This window comes from Neovison vison, chromosome 2, assembly GCF_020171115.1.
Source record: "Neovison vison isolate M4711 chromosome 2, ASM_NN_V1, whole genome shotgun sequence".
Lineage (NCBI taxonomy): Eukaryota > Metazoa > Chordata > Mammalia > Carnivora > Mustelidae > Neogale > Neogale vison.
Window position 1 is genome coordinate 184508291 of NC_058092.1, and position 19258 is coordinate 184527548.

General features: G+C 55.9%; 1 protein-coding gene across 4 annotated transcripts in view; it reads right to left on the reverse strand.

The window, feature by feature from the left end:
* LRRC20 (leucine rich repeat containing 20) overlaps positions 1 to 19258 on the reverse strand; it is a 118466-nt gene that overhangs the window by 8715 nt on the left and 90493 nt on the right. For 3 of the 4 annotated variants that reach the window (XM_044239687.1, XM_044239686.1, XM_044239689.1), the window contains one exon: positions 15530 to 15697. In XM_044239687.1, the coding sequence (XP_044095622.1) occupies positions 15530 to 15697 (168 nt within the window). Of the gene's footprint in view, positions 1 to 2862; positions 2919 to 15529; positions 15698 to 19258 lie in introns of all 4 variants that reach the window. The other variant, XM_044239688.1, reaches the window with a different exon arrangement.

Below are 19258 nucleotides of genomic sequence, written 5' to 3' on the forward strand. Positions count from 1 at the left end.
GTTTAGAATCCTGCTACACTGCCTTAGCCAGAACCCTCCCCCCTTGGTATCTGATCAGATTCTTCATCCTTCTCCACCACCCCGCCCCAACCAGGTGATGTCTGCTCACCCTGGCCTCCAGCCACGGGAAGCCTGTGGGATCGGTTCAGCCTCACTCACTTGATACCTCCTCTTTGTCATTTCCACCCACTGCCCCACCCTGCTTCTGGGCTCTAAGTTCCCACGTGCCCATAATGCATTTGGGATTGAGCCTGGCTCTACAGTGAGTCCCCTTCTCTCCAACTGCAAGGGTCCTGGATAAAAACTGCTTTTACCGCTTCCACTACTGCCCAGCTCTGGTTTTTCTTCGACAGGGCCCAGGGTTACCAAGACAGTACGTGGTGAAGGCCAGAGAGTTCCTTATCCCAAAGTCCATAGGCTTCGTCCCCCAACATTGAGGGCAAGGCCAAGGCCAGAGCTGGTCTCCATCTGCCTCTCTCAGCCCCCGACAGGAAATCACAATAGGCACGTTTCACCGGTGACTCACTAAGGGCTAGACCCCGGGCTGAGGGCAATGTAGCCTCAACTGTCACTACGGCTTCAATTCAGGGTGTGGGCTGAGGCTCAGAGCCGCTAAGTCACCCCATCTCCTCAGCTGCCACTGTGGACCACTGGTCCTGCCTCAGTTTCTCCAGAGGGGTTGGACTGGGACATTTCTGTGTCTGGACTCCTGACTCCCCTGCATCCCTGAGCCCGGGGGTCCAGCAGCCTACAGCATGGCTGATGCTCGTAAGAGTGGGGGTGGGGGTGGTCCTCCTGTGATGCCACTGCCCTAGGTCTGCTGGATGTGACATGAAGCCCAAGTGTGGCCCCGCCTTGGAGCAGGTCCCCAGGACTCCAGGCTTAGAGACAGCTGTGCTGCCGGAGTTCCTCACTGTCGTTTCCAAATCGACCACCCGGCCCGTCTCTCCAGGTCCTGCAGAGCTCTCCGAACCACTCAGTCTCAGACAAGGATGGCTTCTTGAGTGCAGAGCTGGGTATAGGGAGAGCTCCTCGCCCTGATGGAACCACCCAAGTTGCAGAAGCAGCTCTGAGGCAGGAGCAATGGGGCCACCAAACTGTCAAAACCAGCAGAGTCAACGGACTAGAGCAGCCAAGCTAGCAAGCGACAAGCCCAAGAGGCCAACTAGAAGTTTCTGGATAAGGCTTAAAGAAGAACACTTATGTTCACAGCATCCTGACAAGACAGACAGAGATGGTGGGAGGGTGGAGGAGGATATGAAATGATCTGCATTTTGTGGGATGGGAAACTGAGGCTGGAGAGGTTAATAAGCTTCCCAAGGCAGTAAGATGCGTCGGCATCATGGAGTAAACAGAAGTCAGTCTTGGGACTTCGGCGCATGTGAAGAGGAAGAGGGCCTCAATTCTCCCATCTCCTGTGGGCCCCACCCCAGTGACCATTGGGCAGTGTCCTGCTCACCCTCCTATTCCAGCTCCAAGGCTACCGCCTCTGTCGTTCCCTGTGGTCCCCAACCAAACTCCCCTAACACTTCACCCCAGATAAGCACTGCACATCGTGTTCTGTGACCAGTGAACGTGCTTCCTCGCCCTGTAAATGCAACGCCAGGCACAGTACCCACGGGGTGCTCAGTAACTATGTTGGATGAATGGATGGCTGGATGGCTGAACAAATGGATGAATGGATGAAAGGATGGATGGATGGATGGATGGATGAATGAATGGATGAACAAATGGATGGATGGATGGATGGATGGATGGATGGATGGATAGAAGGATGAACAAATGGATGGATGGATGGATGGATGGATGAATGAAAGGATGGATGGATGGATGGATAGAAGGATGAACAAATGGATGGATGGATGGATGAATGAAAAGATGAATGAATGGATGGATGAATGAATTAAAGGATGGATGAATGCATGAATGTTTTGTCTCCTAAACTACAGCATAAGCTCCTTCAGGCTTGGGACCACGCTGGGCTCCCGCCATCACCACCATTCGCTTAAGTGATTCTGACCACAGCACACTGGAGAGCTGGGGCCCTTTCCCCGGTCTGACCCACTCTGTGCATACCTGCCGGTCAGGACTGGGCATCTGTGGACCAACTATGACAGGCTGCAGGCCTGTTAGCAGCAGTTATCCAGTTCAGAAAACGAGAAAACACTGATCATCTAGAACCAATCACTGGTAATGTGTTGGTAGATGGCTTTCCCCCCCTTACTAATATGGATGTACGTGTAGGTGCATCTAGATTTCAAAAAAGGCCACCTAGATACTATCCAATAAAATGATTTCTTGATGATGTAAATACCTTGTCAGATTGCAATCAGTGATGTTTCTAGGACTGCATGGGAGCCCATGGCATACAGAGGGACACTCGGGTGGTTCCCAGGGTTCAGTATTACAGATAACGAGAGGCGGAGTCCACGGTCATTCTGGGCTTCCTTCATCTCTCAGCTCATGACTGCAGAATGTAGGATGGTGGGTTCTAGAATCCTTTGATGAAGCCAGAGTCCTGCTCCTCTGACTTTCCCAGGGCCCCTAGTACCTTGTGGTGATGGTAAGAAACCACCGCGGTGAAGCCTAAAGCCACAAAGAGAGCCCTGGTGGAGAAGAAGGCCCCCAGCCTGGACTAAATACCATGACTGCCTTCTGGGTGAGGCACAGGGCACTGCCTCTTCCTGTCACTTCACATGGCTGCAGCCGGCGCCCCCAGTCCCTGCTGGACTCTCCTCCCATGGCAGACAGCCATCTAGACTCTTGCCTGTGTCTGTGGAAGCGTAAGGTAATCAATAATAGCAGAATCCGAGCAGGAAATGTTTAGAGGAAATTACCTTCCTGAGGTCGGCTTGACCTTACCTCCTCAATCATTAGCATTACTGCCTGGCAAACTTGTTTCGTGCTGATGAGACCTGCTGGAGACAGGATGATAAAAAACGATCACTCCAGAGCACTAGTCTTCATACCTGTGGTGCTCAGGGTGTAACAAGACCCCGAGAGGAGGAGGGGTCTGGGTGCAGGGAGGCGGCAATGGGTACTAAGGGAGCCGCCAGGCAGAGACCAGCCCTTGGATTCCTGCTTTAGGTGCAGCTGAGCCCCATGACCTCTGAGGTCCCTTCTGCAATTAGGATCTGAGGCTCCCCAGCCTGGTGGCCCAGGGCACAAGCTCTCTGGATTCCCAGGCAGCTTAGAAACCAACACTGGGGGCACCAGGGTAGCTCAGTGGGTTAAGCCTCTGCCTTCAGCTCAGGTCATGGTTTCAGGGTCCTGGGATGGAGCCTGGCATCGGGCTCTCTGCTCAGCAGAGAGCCTGCTTCCCCCTCTTTCGCCTGCCTCTCTGCCTACTTCTGATCTCTGTGTCAAATAAATAAATAAAATCTTAAAAAAATAAAAAAGGAAAAGAAAGAAAATCTTAAAAAAAAGAGAAAGAAAGAAAGAAAGAAACCAACCATGGCACCCCATGCCCTGCCACATGCTGGAGTATCCTAGAGAGTTCCTAGGAGGCAGCTGGCTCACCTCTGACCTGGACAAAGGCCTCTGGCCAGAATTCCTGCTTCTGCAGGACTCTGGGGAGTGTGGAGTCTATACCTTTGGGATACACACTCACAATGGCACCTGAGGCGCTGGGTAAAGATGCGGGGGAAGGCACCCCAGCCTAGTGCCTGAGGCCAATGCCTGGGAAGCCATCTCAGCCTCTCCAGGCAACTGTGGGCACATTCATGCTCAAGAATCCAGACTGTCTCACAGCTGGAGTCTGTCCCCATTCCTTGGCCTGGATGCGACAGTCGGCAGCTGGAAATCTAACCAAGGTTAAGGATGCAGTGCTGAGCTGAGCCGAGCTGCGTGTCCCCACTTGAAATGCCGCAAGAGACAAGCAGGCCAACTATGGTAACGTAGCAGAACAGTTAGGCCTATAACCAGAAAGCTCCTGAGGCACACTCTCATTCACATCCCTCACTCCTGTCATGCCTGGGTCTGTCCCTCTTAAAGGCGGCGGGCAGGGACTGAACCCACGTCAGAGCCCTGGCCTGAGCATCCTGGTGGGGGTGGAAGAGTCAGATGGTGCAGGAAGAACACGGAGCGCATGGCCCTGCTCCTCCTGCAAGCTGAGACCCACGGCCCTCAGGGAAGACGGTGTGGACGGGGAGCTGGAAGCCCCCCGCTGACAGAGAGACCAGCCAGGGGGTGTGAACAGGGCAGAGATCCCATCCTTAACCTTGGATCTGCCATTTGAGTCATGGGACCTCAGGCACGCGCCTCAACCTCCCTGGAGCCCCACCTCTTGTCTTTTAAATGGTCCTCTGCCTCCTGGGGTCACAGGGGCCACCATGGAGGGGACCATCATAATCACCCCAAGGAGGACACGGTTACTGAGCCATGGAGGGTGCGGCAGACACCCCGGTGAGCAGATGGGGCGCAGAGTGTGGAAGAACCTGTGACCGAAGCAGCACAGTGTGCGAGCTAGACAGCGGTTCCCCTGATGTGAGCACAGCGTAAGGGGTAGACTTGCGGGGTCACTCTGCCGTATGGCTGATACCCCTGTAGCATCATGTGTCAACTGTACTCAGGAGAAAAGAGAATCCACTGATGAACCTAGAGACACATTTTTCCTTCACTACAAGCTTCGGGGAAAGAAAGGAGGAGAAAAGTCCACGCCATGAGCCCCCCCACCCCGCTTCCATCCCCAGCTGGGCCGGCAAAGGTGGGCTGAAGGGGCATCAGCCCCTGCACACTTCCCCCCCACCAGGCTGAGAAGTGGTCAAAGACACATCATGACGATTTTCTTCATAAGTGACAGAGTCTTACTGGCTGGCTGCTCTGGAGACAGCTGGAGAAGGGAGTCACGTCGGCGACCCCTTATCTTCCCAGTAGGATTTCCAATCTTTGCTCTGCTGTCCTCTCCTGCCCCCCTGCTGACGTCCCTGTTCCCCGCCTATATCCCCTTCACTTGGGCCACTGGAAGGCACCTCCAGGGCCACCACCCCCACCCGACCCCCAACCCCAGGCTGTTCCAGGCCTCTTTTAGGGCTTCCAAATGCCCAGAGAATGACGATTTGGTTGTCAGCTCTAAGTGTCTGTCATGTGCTCCCTCCACTGGCAGGGTGTGAACAGAGGACCCGAACTGTCTAATCTGCAGTGTGTATGGCCAGCGTCTAGGGGCGGGACAGGATACGCAGATGGAAGACTAATCACTTCTCCTAAAAGTTCTTCTCCCTGGGTGGGGGTGGGGTGGGGGGCAGAAGTGAAAATGGCTCCTTTGAAAAATCCTTCTCCATACTTGCAAAATAAGGTTGCTAACACTAACTTTACAAAACTGCTCAGGTTTAAGACCATTGTCAGAGAACTAAGACCTCCCTGACTATTGGAAAAAATAAGAAGAAAAGGTCCTAAGATAACCACCAGGTAGGAATGAGCTACCTAACCCACCCCAGAGAAACTAGCTTCTGAGAAACAAAACTGAGGTGGAAGGTAGGAGATGGGGAGATCACAGCCAGTGGTGTGCTGGCTAATAGTTCACAATCCACTCCCCGAGGAGGATGTATATTTATATGCAAATGTGTCCTGGTGCAACATACTCCCACTATGGCCAATTTCAAGCTACTTCACCTGATTGAGCACCCCCAGAGCACCATAGGGGAGCCATGTTGAGAAGCCCACCCCAGGACTGCTGCATGACGGATGCTGGCGCTCAGGCCAACTCCACACTTAAACTAGAAATCTCTGGCATAAGCTTGTACTCTGGGAACTGGCCCACTGTTTTATTACCCGTATGTTGGTGGTTGCCTTTGGCTTCTGGATCAAGTTGCTTCAGAAAATGCTAGGTAAGCATGCTGTGCCACAGGCAGGAGAGAGGAATTTGTGGGCGCTGGGGCAGCAGAGCACCATGCTCAGGGTGGGGGACATGAAGGGGACAGCAGGGTCGGTGTACAAGGGGAACTCCAAGGGAAAGATGCAAATCCACAGAGCTCACCCCTGCCCCCTTTCCAGCCAAGTGTCAGCTGTCAAGGCCAGGCTGTGGCTTTCCTCATCCTGATGGAGCTACAGCCACACAGTGGACAGACACTGGGAGGAGGAGGGAGGTTACAGCTTCTTCAGGAGGAAATGCGGGTGATGATGGAAGGTCAGGTCCAGCTCCATGGTTCCACCAGGCCTGCATTTTGGAACAAGCTGGAGAGTTTGAAAAAAATCTTCAAGCCCAAAACCCACCAGCAGAGAACCTGACTTAATTGGCACAGAGTGTGCTCCGGACATGAGGGTTTCTACAAGTTCCCCAGATGATCTGAACATATGACTTAGCTTGAGCACCACTGGTCTTACCTATGAGGCTTAATGGGAGAATCTGGTGAAAATCCAAAATAGCACTTCTGTGCTTACATCCTTTTCTCTACCCCAAGGGAGCTTCCTTCTGACCAAAGTTGTGTGTCTCAGCTGTGACATCACTGCGGCTTTCTATCTCCCTACAGTGATATGCAAAATCTGCTCTGACTGCACAAAGTGTGGTCCTGAATAACCAGAGTTGTGCGGCAAGGCCGTTTGGGCTGGAACCCTGGCTCTGCCTAGGCATTACGGCCAAGTTACTCAACTTCCCTGTGCCCTGGTTTCCTCACCTAGGGAGAAAGACCGTACCTGCCTTACAAGGTTGTCATGACAATTCAACAAGAGCACACTTGAAAAATGCTTAGAGAAGGTCGGACACGAAGTAAACAGTCCCTGAGTACCAGCGGGTGTCACCAACCATTCCACAAGCCCTGGGAGACCGCAGCGCATGCTCTGCCCATCTCTGACTCCAACGGACATCGAACCAACAGACATTCCTAATGCCCGTTTGTGCCTGTGCCCCCGCACACTGTGTTTCCTGAGTCAGGCACGTGCAGGGCTGAGCTCTGTGGCTCGGAGTGAAGGGGCTGCTCTCCAGCACACTCTGGACGGGGCCGGAGACTGGCCGGAGACTGGCTGGCTGGCTCATGGAGCATGCAAGTGTTTTGTTGTTTTAAACAAACGTCGAACAACCCCCTTTTTTCTTGCTGTTTCCTTGTGTGCTGCCGACAGAATGCCAAAAGCATCCTGGATAATTGGAGGTTCCCAGTAATCGAGGCTTTATCACACAGTGGTTGACACAGAGAAAGCCATTCCTTTTGGGTAGAGACCCAGAGTGTGAGGTGTTTTGCCCAGAGACCCACTTGCTTGGTCCCTGTGGGCAGACACACATGAGCAGGGGCCGAGAACAGGAGCTTGCCCCCCGCCCCCCATCCGGGGTGGGGGCATGCCTAACTTGCACTAATTGCTGTTAAAGCCTGTTTGTTTACTCTCCCTCATCCTGGCTCTGTGGGTGGCCAGTGCTCCCTGCACCGTGTGTCTGAAGATTACCTCCCCAAGCTGCCTGCCAGCTCGAGGGATGCCTGCGCCCACCGCTCACTGCCTGTGGGCACAGCGTGGTACTCTGCGGTGCTGGACAAGGGCATGCCAGGACACGGCAGGAGTCTGCCATGGCACTCAGTCATTGTCCCCTGGGCCCTGTGACAGTGCTTGAGGGAGGGGGCCGGGCAAGGCTCAGACAGCTATCAACTGGCTGTGCTCAAGGGACAGCCAAGCCCAGTGCCCAGGGTGGGGACTGGCTCCATGTTCCCCCAGTCCAGATTGGAGCCCCAGGTCCAGACTTAGGAGAGAAGTGCCAGAAGTGTAACTTCATCCTCCCAGACCTGCCAGCTTCATCGAATCCCTGCCTGTCTTGAAGGCTGCACCCAGTGATCACGCCCTCTTCTCAGCTACTAAGTGCCCTTCTCAAATCCCTTCCCACTGGAAGCAAGAGTGGTACCGGGAATGATACGGCAGCCTGCTACAGGGTGTGTGTGTATCTGGTGGGGGTAGGTGAGGTGGGTTTCAGGGGACCTGGGTGGGTGCCACGATCCTGCCAGGGGCTGGCCCTCAGAATCCTCCGGAAGGACAACTCTGGCAAATGTTTCTTGGCCAGCTGAGCCCTGCCCTGGATGCTGTGGCCCACTCATCAGCCTCTATCCAACCCTTCAGCTGCGGCCCCTGCAGCCTGTCCTGGCCCCTGGGTAATTGCAAGAAAAGGTCCAGCAGGCTGGAGGGCAAGGAGCGAGGGAAGAGGCTGAGCAGGCTGCATGAGGTCGGGACTCCAGGCTGGAGTGGCTAAAGGACCAGCAGCTGGTGGGAAGTGACTGCAGTGAACCCAGACACCAGCTCCAAAGGGGGGAACTGCCCTCCCCACTATGCAGCAGGGATGCAACAGAGGTGTGCAGAGGAGAGGTGACATGTTCGTGCTAATGATGTAAGTGGGGCCCCGGCCCTATGCCTTTTTAGCTACAAAACTCTGCTTCTGTGATCACCATGGGGGGGGGTGTTCCTCTCTGTTCAGAGTGACAACAGGCAGGTAGGCAGGCCAGGGCAGCGGGGTGGGGTAGGGGGCAGGGAGTGGGGAGGACGGTTAGGGAAGTAAACTCTAAGAAGCTGGAATTCCCTGCCTGTTGTTTAAGCTTCCTCCTGGGCCCAGGGTGGGTTCAGAGGGCGGTAGGTGCTAACAGATAAAGGTACGTGCCCTGGAAGGCTGGGGAGATGGAAGTGCCCCCATTACGTCACTGCCTGGTTGGCCAGGAGGCAGGGCCTTGGGTCCAGAAGCATTGGTTTCCCTACTCGCTGCTCCCTTTTCCTATGGAGTGTTGGTAGGTGGGAAGGGCTGGTGCAGGGTGGACGGCAAGCCCAGCCTCTCAAAGCCCTTGTGGGCTGGACACGGCCCCTCTCTGGCGTGGCAGTTCGGAGGGACCAGGACCAGAGTCTGGCTAAACCCGGAGTGGGATGAGGTGGAAACTGCAGGAGCTCAGAAGAGATAACCAGCTGATTCCACAAGTTACTTCTGTAGCTCTGGGCACAGGCTGCTGGCTGAGCAGCGTGTTGGCACTGGAGGGCACAGAACACACCACTGACTCATCCATGGGCACACCACACCAGCCCCCTCCCCCAGCAGAGCCCGGCAGCCCGGCAGGGAAGGGAAAGGAGGGCCAGAGGCCAGCTTCTCGGCTTAGGGGCTGACAGGCCTCTCACAGCAGGCAGCGAGCTACAGGAAGTCGGTCCTCTTGGAAACCACCCGTAATGAGGACTTGCAGTGTATCCTCTCCTGGGAGAGCTTTCTCTGCAGCCTTGGGCTTGTTCCAGGGCTGAGGGAGGACAGTGGGCCAAAGCTGTCCCTTTGTAACCTGCCAGCTTGTTTGTGGGTGCCTACCAGACACGTGGCATCCCTCACTTCTCCCTTCACGCAGCTACCCACACCCTCCTCTCCCATCGAATGAAGCCACGTGGGCTTCGATGGCCAAAGACCTGGGTGAGAATCCCGCTGCCACCGGGTCTTTGTGCAGGCTGCCTGACCTCTGCAAGCCTCTCTTCTCAGCTGTCAAGGGGTGGTCCAGAGTCCTAACAAGAAGAGAGGCTGGAGCAGGTTGAACGAGATCGTTGCAGGAGACCTGAGCTAGGCACCCAGAGCAATTAGGTTTTGCAAAGTCCGTGCACTTCTGCCTTTTTAGCTCAAATAGAATATTATTTCTGCTTGTCCAGGGTTTTCTCTGTTTTAAAAAACATTTTCCAGGCTCTAGTGAAAGAACTAGGGAGACTCGCCTGCCATCCCACCAGAGGGAACTGTCCTGCTTACTTCACCTCCTCCAGGAAGTCCTCCCCGCCCCGCCTCTAAGGGTATCATTCCCTCAGCATGTGGAACTCAACACGTCTGCCCCGTTGCCACACAGGTGAGTTCCGAGAGCAACCACAGTGAAACAAAGCCACCTTCCCTCTGTCCGTGACACTGATCGCTCTTCTCTGTGGCACAGACAAGGCTGGAACAGCCGTGTGAACTTCGGGGAGGGCGACCCTGAAGTCCTGGCTGGCATCCGTGCTCCCAGGCTAGGAGGACAGCGGAGGAGGTTGCCTTCCTGAGGATCTCTCCTCCTGCTGGAGGCCAGGGCAGAGCTGCGGCTGCCTGGAAGGATCTGCCCTCCCCTGCCTGCCAAAGAAGAGAAAGGATGCTGGGACCCAGGGCCCAGGCCCCCTGGGATACACTGGGCCAGGGCAGTGGTACAGGTGACTCCTTGGCCAGCCATGCTCCCTCCAAGTCCCCATGGTGTCCCCACTCCCATCCTTGTATTGCAGGGACAATAGGGGTCCTGTCCTTGGGGGAAACCTGCCCTGTGAGGGCTGGTACCACGGGCCAGATAAACTACAACAAATGACTAAAGCCCGTGACGTGGGGGTGGGGCCCAGATTCTCAGTCATCACACAGATGCCCCCACCCCACCCCACCCCGTCCCCGGCCCTTGTTAGAAATGTGGGTTCCTAAGCCTATCTGCAGAGATTCTGACAGAGGACCTGGGAGCCTAGCCAGCACTCTGGGGGGACCAGGATGTGGAGCATTACAGAGCAGTTGTGCTTAGGGGTGGGGGGCAGGGCCAAAAGCACAACTGGTGGGGGTGCCTGGGTGGCTCAGTGGGTTAAAGCCTCTGCCTTCGGCTCAGGTCATGATCCCAGGGTCCTGGGATCGAGCCCCACATTGGGCTTTCTGCTCAGCGGGAGCCTGCTTCCTCCTTTAAAAAAAAAAAAAAAAAGCACAGCTGGTGGCACCTGGTGGGGTGGGGAGTACCCCCCTCCACCAAGCACTTCAGGATGCACAGAAATCACCTGGGGATTGTGCTCAGATACAGGTTCTGGCCTGAGGCTAGGTGTAGAGCCTGGGGCTCTGTATTTCTTCTGTTTTGTTTTTGAAAGATTTTATTTACTTATTTGGCAGAGAAAGCACAAAAGCAGATGTAGTGGCAGGCAGAGGGTGAGGGACCAGTTCGCTTCGGAGCAGGGAGCCAGATGCTGGACTCTATCCTCAGGACCCTGGAATTACAACCTGAGCCAAACGCAGATGCTTGTGACTGAGCCACCCAGGCGCCCTGTGAGAACATGCTTTTCTAACGAGTTCTCAGGCGCTGCTGCCGAGACCCCACTTGAAGAAATATGAGTAAGAAGTGAAACCGCACGGCCCGAAGCATCCCTATAGGACAGACACTATGCGCTTTCCGATTTCTATTGCTCTAAGAAATTCTTAGCAAGCGCTTGTTTTCCTGTGATCTCTGGCTCTCTCTGGAACACTGGGAAGAACCCCTGTGAGTTGAGGGTCATGGAGAATTAATTCTACATTAACTGAAAGAGTCCCCTGCTTAGCAACATGAAGTCTCCTAAGTTCTTGATTTTCTCCTCACCCCCACACATTCCAGGAGTCTGGTGGTGTAAGGGTGGGGCAGACTGAGTGGAGTCATCCAATTAGTAAGCCGTATGTATATCCACTGGGAAAATTGGAATTCAATTGGCCACCTGTGTAGGGGCGGGGCTCAACCACCCCCATAAAGGTTACTCTGCCAGGCTGTCAAAGGGGGGGCTGCTGCAGGAGAGCAGGGGGGCTGCTGCAGGAGAGCCGGGGCTGCTGCAGGAGAGCGGTGGAGCCGAGTCCGCGGAGAGTGGTGTGGAGAGCGGTGCGAAGAGCGGCGAAATCGGCGGAGAGCGGTGAAGTCCGCGGAGAGCGGTGAAGTCGGCGGAGAGCGGTGAAGCAGTGCGGAGAGTGGTGGAAGTTGCAGGAGAGCAGGGGAGTCAACGGTGTATAGAAGAGCTGTAACAGCTCTTGTAAGAGCTATAACTGCGTTTGGCGGTCCAGCCTCCGGCGGCGGCCCCGAACCGCCGCCTACAGCCTCCAGCCTCCGGCGGCCCCGAACCGCCGCCTGCAGCTTCCAGCCTCCGGCAGCGGCCCCAAACCGCCGCCTGCAGCCTCCAGCCTCCGGCGGCCCAGCAGTCCAGTTGTCAGCGGTCCCTCGACGCCTGCGGTCCTGAGACATCTGCGGTCCAGTTGTCAGCGGTCCCTGAGATGCCAGCGGCCCTGCCCCGCACTCCAGGACTCTCAGCAGTGACACAGTGAGAAACGACCTAGATGTCAGCAACCTCGTTGGGAGTAGGCTCGCCGGGGTCAAAGAAAGCCCTGACCGGTCAGTGTGATTCATGATGCTTGGCGCGAAATAAAGCTTTGCTTGACCTTCGCTTTGTATCAGTCTCGTTCCTTTGATCACGGACCCTAACAGTGGGAAGCCACGCAGGATCCAATTCTAACGTGAACTTGATGTGGCTCCTGCTTCCACCTTCCAGTCACGTGTGGCCGCTGCCAGGGCCAGAGAGCCAGCTTCTGGGTATTTTCACGAGACAGATGATCTAGCATGTCCTGACATGACTGAATGTCACCTCTCCCGGCTCCCTGGGAGCCCCACCTCACAAGCACACATGACCCACCACGACTGTCCTGGTGGCTCTCCCACGCAGATGGGGATACTGGCTGCTGCATGTGCGTGGGGGCCAGCTGGTGGGGGGAGGCAAGTCCCCTTGATCTGCACCGTTTCATGTTCCCCTACACCTGGCCCAGACCTGCAGCCTCGGGGTGGTTGGGTGGAGGTGGGGAGCAGGGCAGCTTCTGAGATGGGGATAGGGAGATGTCGTGCACACGGACCGGAATACGGTCTGTACCAGGTGCAGCCCCGGGGCCACCAGGCCCACCCAGACACACAGCCCGAGTGAGGGTAGTCAGCTCCTAGGGAGCACCAAAGACAGGCACCAGCACTGGCTGGCGGTTGGCATCAGAAAGCAGACGGGAGCATCCCTGTCTCTCCCAGCCTACGGACTTAGTGAGGCCCCCTCCCTGCTCCCCTCCATGAACTGGAGCCCCCATTCTGGGCCAGAGAGGAAGAGGATCAGGTAACAGCCCTACTGAGAAAGCAGAAGAGGATGGAGTTGCCCTCGGCCTCTCTCGAAGTGCTGCAAGTCTCCCGGGCTCCCGGGGACCAGGCTGAAGGCATCCTCAGGGCGGTCCCTTCAGACAGTCTACTGATGCATGTGGGGGCTCGCGTCCGAGCTGCCTGTTCTCTTCTCTCTGAACTAAAGCTTTAAAGCAACCCATGCACCTCAGATTTATTTCTCAGGAAAAAAAACCAAAATGTTTCCAACATCTGCGGGCTCTTCGGGGAGAAAGAAGCCACGCTTAAGGCATCCTAAGCTCCTACTACAATTTTCCCAATGCGATCCTGCAGGAGACGAGCTAAAAGTGCAGCAAGGGCAAAGCTATTTCAGTAATGAAGGCTGGCGCAGTCGTCACCTTCCACACTGCTGTGATCACGGCCCCCTCTGTGCTAGGAAGGCTAGGAAGGCAGGCCTGCCACGGCTTTGCGAGATAGAAGCAATCCAAGAAACCGGGATGGATCAGGGAGAGGCAGAGAATGGAAGCGAGGAGATTCCAGCAAGGTTACAGGAGCCGCCTCCATGGGCCCCTTCTCTCTGTGGGGGGCATGTGGCAGAACAGCCAAGGCCTCCTGCAGTGGAGTGGGTCCTAGGATCAGTATAGGACCTCGGGGAGCCTCTGCTGCCCAGGGCAGTCCCCAGCACCCCTATATCCCCTGCACCTGGCCAGGCTGGCCTGCACCTCTGCTGCAGGTGGACCTGGCTGGAAACAGCCCAGGGCCTGATGCCTCTTTCACCCCGCCCGCGGTACGACAGGCACCTGCCCACAAAGGCAAGGGAAAATCTCTTCAAGCCGAGGCTTCTACATCTATCAGATGGGCCTTGGCCCTGTGCCTGAGCATTCTTGGTAAACTGTAAGAGGCTCCCACATGTAGTTGTTACTGTCACTGTGCAGAAAGGAAGAGATATCTACACAAAAGAATGTATCAAAACAGCCCATCTTTGTTGTGGGAACTGTTGCTGCTAAGGGATGTCGTGGGCCTTGTGGGGACAAGAGGAAGGGGAGGGGAAGGGGAAGGACGGGGGGATCTGGACCATGCCATGTGCCCCACTTCCTACAGCAGCCGGCACAGGAGACCATGTGCCCTGCTCCCCGGCTTGGGGCCCAGCTCCCTTCTGGGTGGGGTGGGGGAGAATCTCGGTTTAAAAGCAGAGAAGAAGCAGGGGCTCAGAGAGGTGACATGGGACTTCCGAGGATGCCGTTGGGAAGTGGGGAAGCCAATGGCCAGCGCTCGCCCTCACCTGCTGCCTGAAGGTACAGCTCTGGGCTTGGCATCAGCTGGCTGATGCCCCTGCTTGGGAACTACTCCATTCGGAGAAGCAGCAGAAGGAAGCAGAGCCATGAGCAATGGCCTCAAAGAACAGGAGGCAGAGAAGGAAAGGCTCAGCAAGGAGGGCCTGGTCGAGGATGAAGGGCTCGGGGCCAGACCCCAGACAGTGATGGCAGCATGGGAGGGAGGGAAAGCTTCAGGGTGGAAAGGCCCTTCTGCACATGCTCCTTCCAGCTAATGACGGCACAAGGGCTCAAGGGACGACGGGTGGCCATCTCTGGCGCAAGGTACTCAAGGATCCTGGTCTTGGGAGGGAAAAGACCAAACCGGAGCCCATCTGCGGGGCTTTTGGAGTCCAGACAAGGAACCTCATCCCAGGCATAAGACTGAATCTGAGAGACGTATCCTTGTCCCGGCGGCACCTATACCATCTCCCTGTCCAACCCGATGCCCTCTCATGACTCCTCCCAGCCTTGGTCTACTTATCTGTAAAAGACTGGATCCCAAACCTCAGAGGTTAAGTGGTCCCATGCCCTCTCAGCCAGGGCCACGCTCACCACCCCATGCCGGCGACAGACACTCTCCATCCAGCTCCAAGCCACTGGAGAACTCTTGCTTTTAGTCAAATGGCATAATGGCTGTGAAAGCAATTACAAAAATAAAAGCGGCTCTGAAGGGGGCTATTATGGGCACTGCCAACATTAGAGGCGACATGAGCAGGCACCAAACGGGGCTGAAGACAGGCTTCTGAGGGAGCCAAGGCAGCTAGAGGAAGGAGCCGAGGAGGTGGGGCTCCTCTGTCGGGGGAGATCAGGCAGCAGTGGGAGAGGATGCTCATATGGACAAGCCTCAGGAGGAGGAAAGGACCACTCGCTGGGCCTGCCCTCTGCAGGAGGCAGAAGGTGCTCTGAGCCCAGGGAAGGAGACCCTCGGGTTCTCTGGGGCGAGTGTGTGTGTGCACTGGAAAGCTCCCAGAGGCTCTTCTGAGCACGGCTGCCTAGTGGCTCCTGGGTACTAACAATTTAGAGCTCACTGTGGAGGCCAGGGTGGGGGGAGATGGGGGCCCTCAGAGGGGAGTACATGGATACAGGGTCCCAGCTGGAGAGTCTGGGAGGCAGCCTGGGCCGGCAGACAGAGAAGTGAGACAGAGCTCGTAGGCCAAGGCAGCGTGCTGGCTCAGGGCAGGCCAGGAGGAAGCCAAGGCCTTCCACCTGCCAGGTGAAAGCAGCGGTCCACCCCAGTCCCAGCAGGCGGCAGGGTCTCCTAATGCTTCCCTTCCCAGGCTCAGTGCCTGTGCTCAGGTGTCTCAGACCAGAAAGCTCACCCTTACCCTCTTGTCTGTGACAGTCTAACCCAAAAGCCCCATGTCCCCCTCAGAGGGAGGAAGAGCAGGCAGTGGGAGCTGCAGAGGCCACATGGCCAGGGCCACTCACCCACGATGTCATTCTCCTCCAGGTTGATGGTCTCTAGTGCTGGCAAGGTGGTGAGCTGCTCTGGGAAGTCACGGAACTGGTTCCGGGAGAGGTCGATGGCCTTGAGGTGCTGCAGGGTGCTGACCTCATTGGGGAGGCGGTGCAAGAAGTTCCCTTCCAGGCGGAGCTCTGCCGTTGTGGGGAGAAGAGAGAGAGTGGTGAAAGGGGGCAACCAGCCACAGGAAGTCTTCCCAAGGGGGCTCAGTCCATGTGTGTGCAGGAGGGCCTGCCCCACCATGTCAGCTGGGCTCCCGGGGGGCTTGGCTCTCTGGAACGTTAGACTCTCCCGCCAGAAGCATGGCCTAGACAAAGGGTCAGGATCGGCTGACTCCTCCCTCAGATGAGGCCTCAACTCTGGGCCTCACAGGACAGGTCAGGGTGGGCAGTCACTGGACTTCCCACATCCATAGCCCAGCCGAGGGACATCACTTTTTAGCATCTTCCCTGCTCAAGGAGCCACCAGGGCCGGCCAAGGTCCTTTTGTGTCATGTGACCCGGCTCCCCTGCTCAGCCACAGACGAGGGTGGTCCTCTGCAGGAGTCCCTCTGCGGGGGGTCGGGGAAGCTGGAATGCTGTGTTCTGCAGACAGAAGCCGGGGTGCAGGGCGTAGGGGAGCCTGGGCAGGGAGAGGGATGAGGGGCAGAAACTAAGAGTCAATGGGGAGGGAGAGTAAGGCAGGGCCCTGCGCTCCCCACTGCCTGGCTCACATCCCAGCTGTGCTGCCTGAAATGGAACCACGTTCCATCTTAGTTTCCTCATCTGCAGATCAGGACTAATACCACGTACCACTGGCCTCGTAATGTTTGTCATCGGGGAGGGCCCTCCGTTGGCGTGGGTAAAGCATGTGGTGTGGTACCCAGCACACAGTGAGCGTTCATACACACTGCCATTCCCATCGCAGCACGGGGCTCTAGGAAGATGGGGGAGTGCCAAGGGCTTAGCACACGGCTGGCACACAGTAGATGCTCAATAAACACTGGGGAACAGCCTAAGGAATCAGAGGAAGTCAGCTGGCATCAGGAAAACAGGGGAGACAGAGAAGCAGAACCATCACAAGCCTGAGATAAAGAGGCTGGGTCAGCAGAGGCCTTGGTTCCTGTTGCTCTCCCAGCCCCGTCCACATGGGACCTTGCCGTCCCCTCCTCCTTTGCTCCCTGACTCAGGCACATCCTGTCACCTTGTCTGAGCTAAAGGAAACCGAGGCCCAGAAATGGCAAGGGACCTGAACAACAACCTCACTCTTCTCCCCAGGGCTGGTTTTGCGGGCCTGGGACTGGTGCAGTCACGTGGGGTCCTAGGCTCAGAAGGGTCGCACACCCGAGAGACTGAATGTTCTATGCTGCTGTTCTGAGAGTCTTAATTTTATCCTGGAATCTGTGTTTGATAAATAGAGCTGGGGTCATGGAGAGTCAGGACTCCCCCTGCTTCCCGAGGACACGTTCTCAGCAGCCGACTCTCCCTGCCTCTGGGCTGGCCTCACCAAAGTATGTCTGGTAGGGGGCAGCTGGGGACTGGGTCCAGGCAGGAGGGAGCCTCTCATCCACCCCGACCCAGGTTTGAGCATGTCCTGAGGTAGGCTTAAAGATCCTTAAGGTGCGCCTGGGTGGTTCAGTCGGTTAAGCATCCAACTCTTGATCTCAGCTCAGGTCATGATCTTGGGGTTATAGGATCAAGACCTGTGTCAGGCTCTGTGCTCAGCAGGGAGTCTGAGGGTCTCTCCCTCTCCCTCTGCCCATTCACACATGCTCTCACTCTCTCAAATAAACAAATCTTTTAAAAAAAAAAGATGCTTGAGATGTGGGCTGAGCCTTCCTAGATCCCATCCCTGGTTGGGGGAGAGTTCAGGGGTCCTGCACACCATGGGAGCCATCAGGCCTGAAGGTTCATGCACGTGTATCCTACGTCACAGGGACAGGAAGGGCTTACGCACCTACGAGAGTCTGCCCTCCCTGCCTCCCTCCATCTAAACTTCGTGAGCCTGGCTTGAATCTGTCCTGGCCCACTCAAGGCACCCTCTAGAAATGGGTCACAAAACACGAGTTGTGTAATTTCTTAATACATACAAGTTAGATGCTCTGATACCCGCATCTCAAACCAGCAGTGTATAGTCTAAAGATGAAATCAGGTAAAATTCACACGAATCGTTTGAACTGTTAATTTCTCCTTACACAGAAGGACCTTCAGTGGCAAATGAAAAGCACCGTGACGCCATTAGAGCGACCTCGGGAAGAAGAGAAACGCTTATGTACCTTTAATGGCAATTCTCTCCTGCTTTTTGAATGAGGATCCTGCATTTTCATTTTGCACTGGACCCCAGTGATTATGTGTCTGGCTGTGCTCCTCCCTCCTCCCTCGGGTCCTCCAGGATTCAGCCCTGAGCTGTGGGAGATGAGCTGCTCTCATGTGCCAACGGCCCCTCCCAGGGCTTAGCAGTGAGGGCAGAGCCCCCTGCCCTGCCCCCCCTCCCCGGCCGTGCACTCTCTGTATCCACACATCTGAGTACCGGCCATACCCAGGCCCCTGCTCTGCCATGCTGGGGCTCAGGCAGACAGGAACTGTACCTGATTCATCTTTATCCCCTTCACCCAGCCCTCTGAGGGGCACGTTGTGGTCACTCAGCAAATACCAGACGACTAACGGCTCTTCCCACCCCCAACCCTGGGGGCACACAGATAAAGCGAGGGGCCTAACTGATCTGCCTCTCATTTTCCCACCTTTGGGGACATCCTGAACCCAAAGCTCCATCAGCAGAACCACAGCTCACCCCCCACAAACCCAGGGCCCCCCCAGCAGCGAACTTCTTAGATGGCCACGCCTTAAACTAGAAAACACCCCTATCCAGATCATATTTACAAGGTCGCTGTGTTGGAAGGGATGCTGGAGAGCGTCCAGGCCAGTGCTTCCCAGGCCTGCCTTTGCCAGACATTCCGAGCATGCTGCTGCCTCGGGGTCTTTGCACCTGTAGTCCTCTCTTTGTAGAATGCTCCTGACTGGTTTATTTGCAGTGCTCGTTCTTGTCCAGTGTCACTGTATCTATACTAGGGTCCGTTCCCATGGGTTTCTGCCCTCTCCCCTGTAGTCTTTCCCTCCACAGCATCCATGGTCACCTAACGCTGACCCGTTGGCACACTGTCTCCCCCGTTACGGCCGGAGCCGCACGATGCTGGGGCTTTGCTCTGCTGCGGAAAGGTGCCCATGTCACAGCGCCCGGTCTGCGTGGAGGACTCCATGTTGGAAGAGTGTGCAAATGAATAAATGAATGAATCAGAGTATCACCCTCACAATTTTGCCAAACTTCTGTTCCATGCATACATTTTCTCTTAAAATTGAGTCGGTCTTTTTTATTACGTTAAAATGGGAAAAGTTGTTATTACTTTCCATAAGAGTAATGTTACTCAACGTTCACTGGCCGCTGAGGCCGGATGAGGACTCTGGGCCCTCGACGTATTTACACCAGCGGAGGGTGGAAGAGTGGAGGGCAGGGGGTTGGCTGCCTCCCAGAGGCTCTCCAAAGCCGCATGCCTAGAAGGGACATTTGTTCTCAGATGAGAATTGGCCCAATTTTCCTGGCTGTTCGGTTCCTGTTGGGTGTGTTTCCCTGAGCCATCATTTTCTGAGAATCTGCCTGCCATGCTCTGTGTGGTCTGGTGGTCGCCACACCCCCAAACCCCCAATTCGCAGGCCACCTGC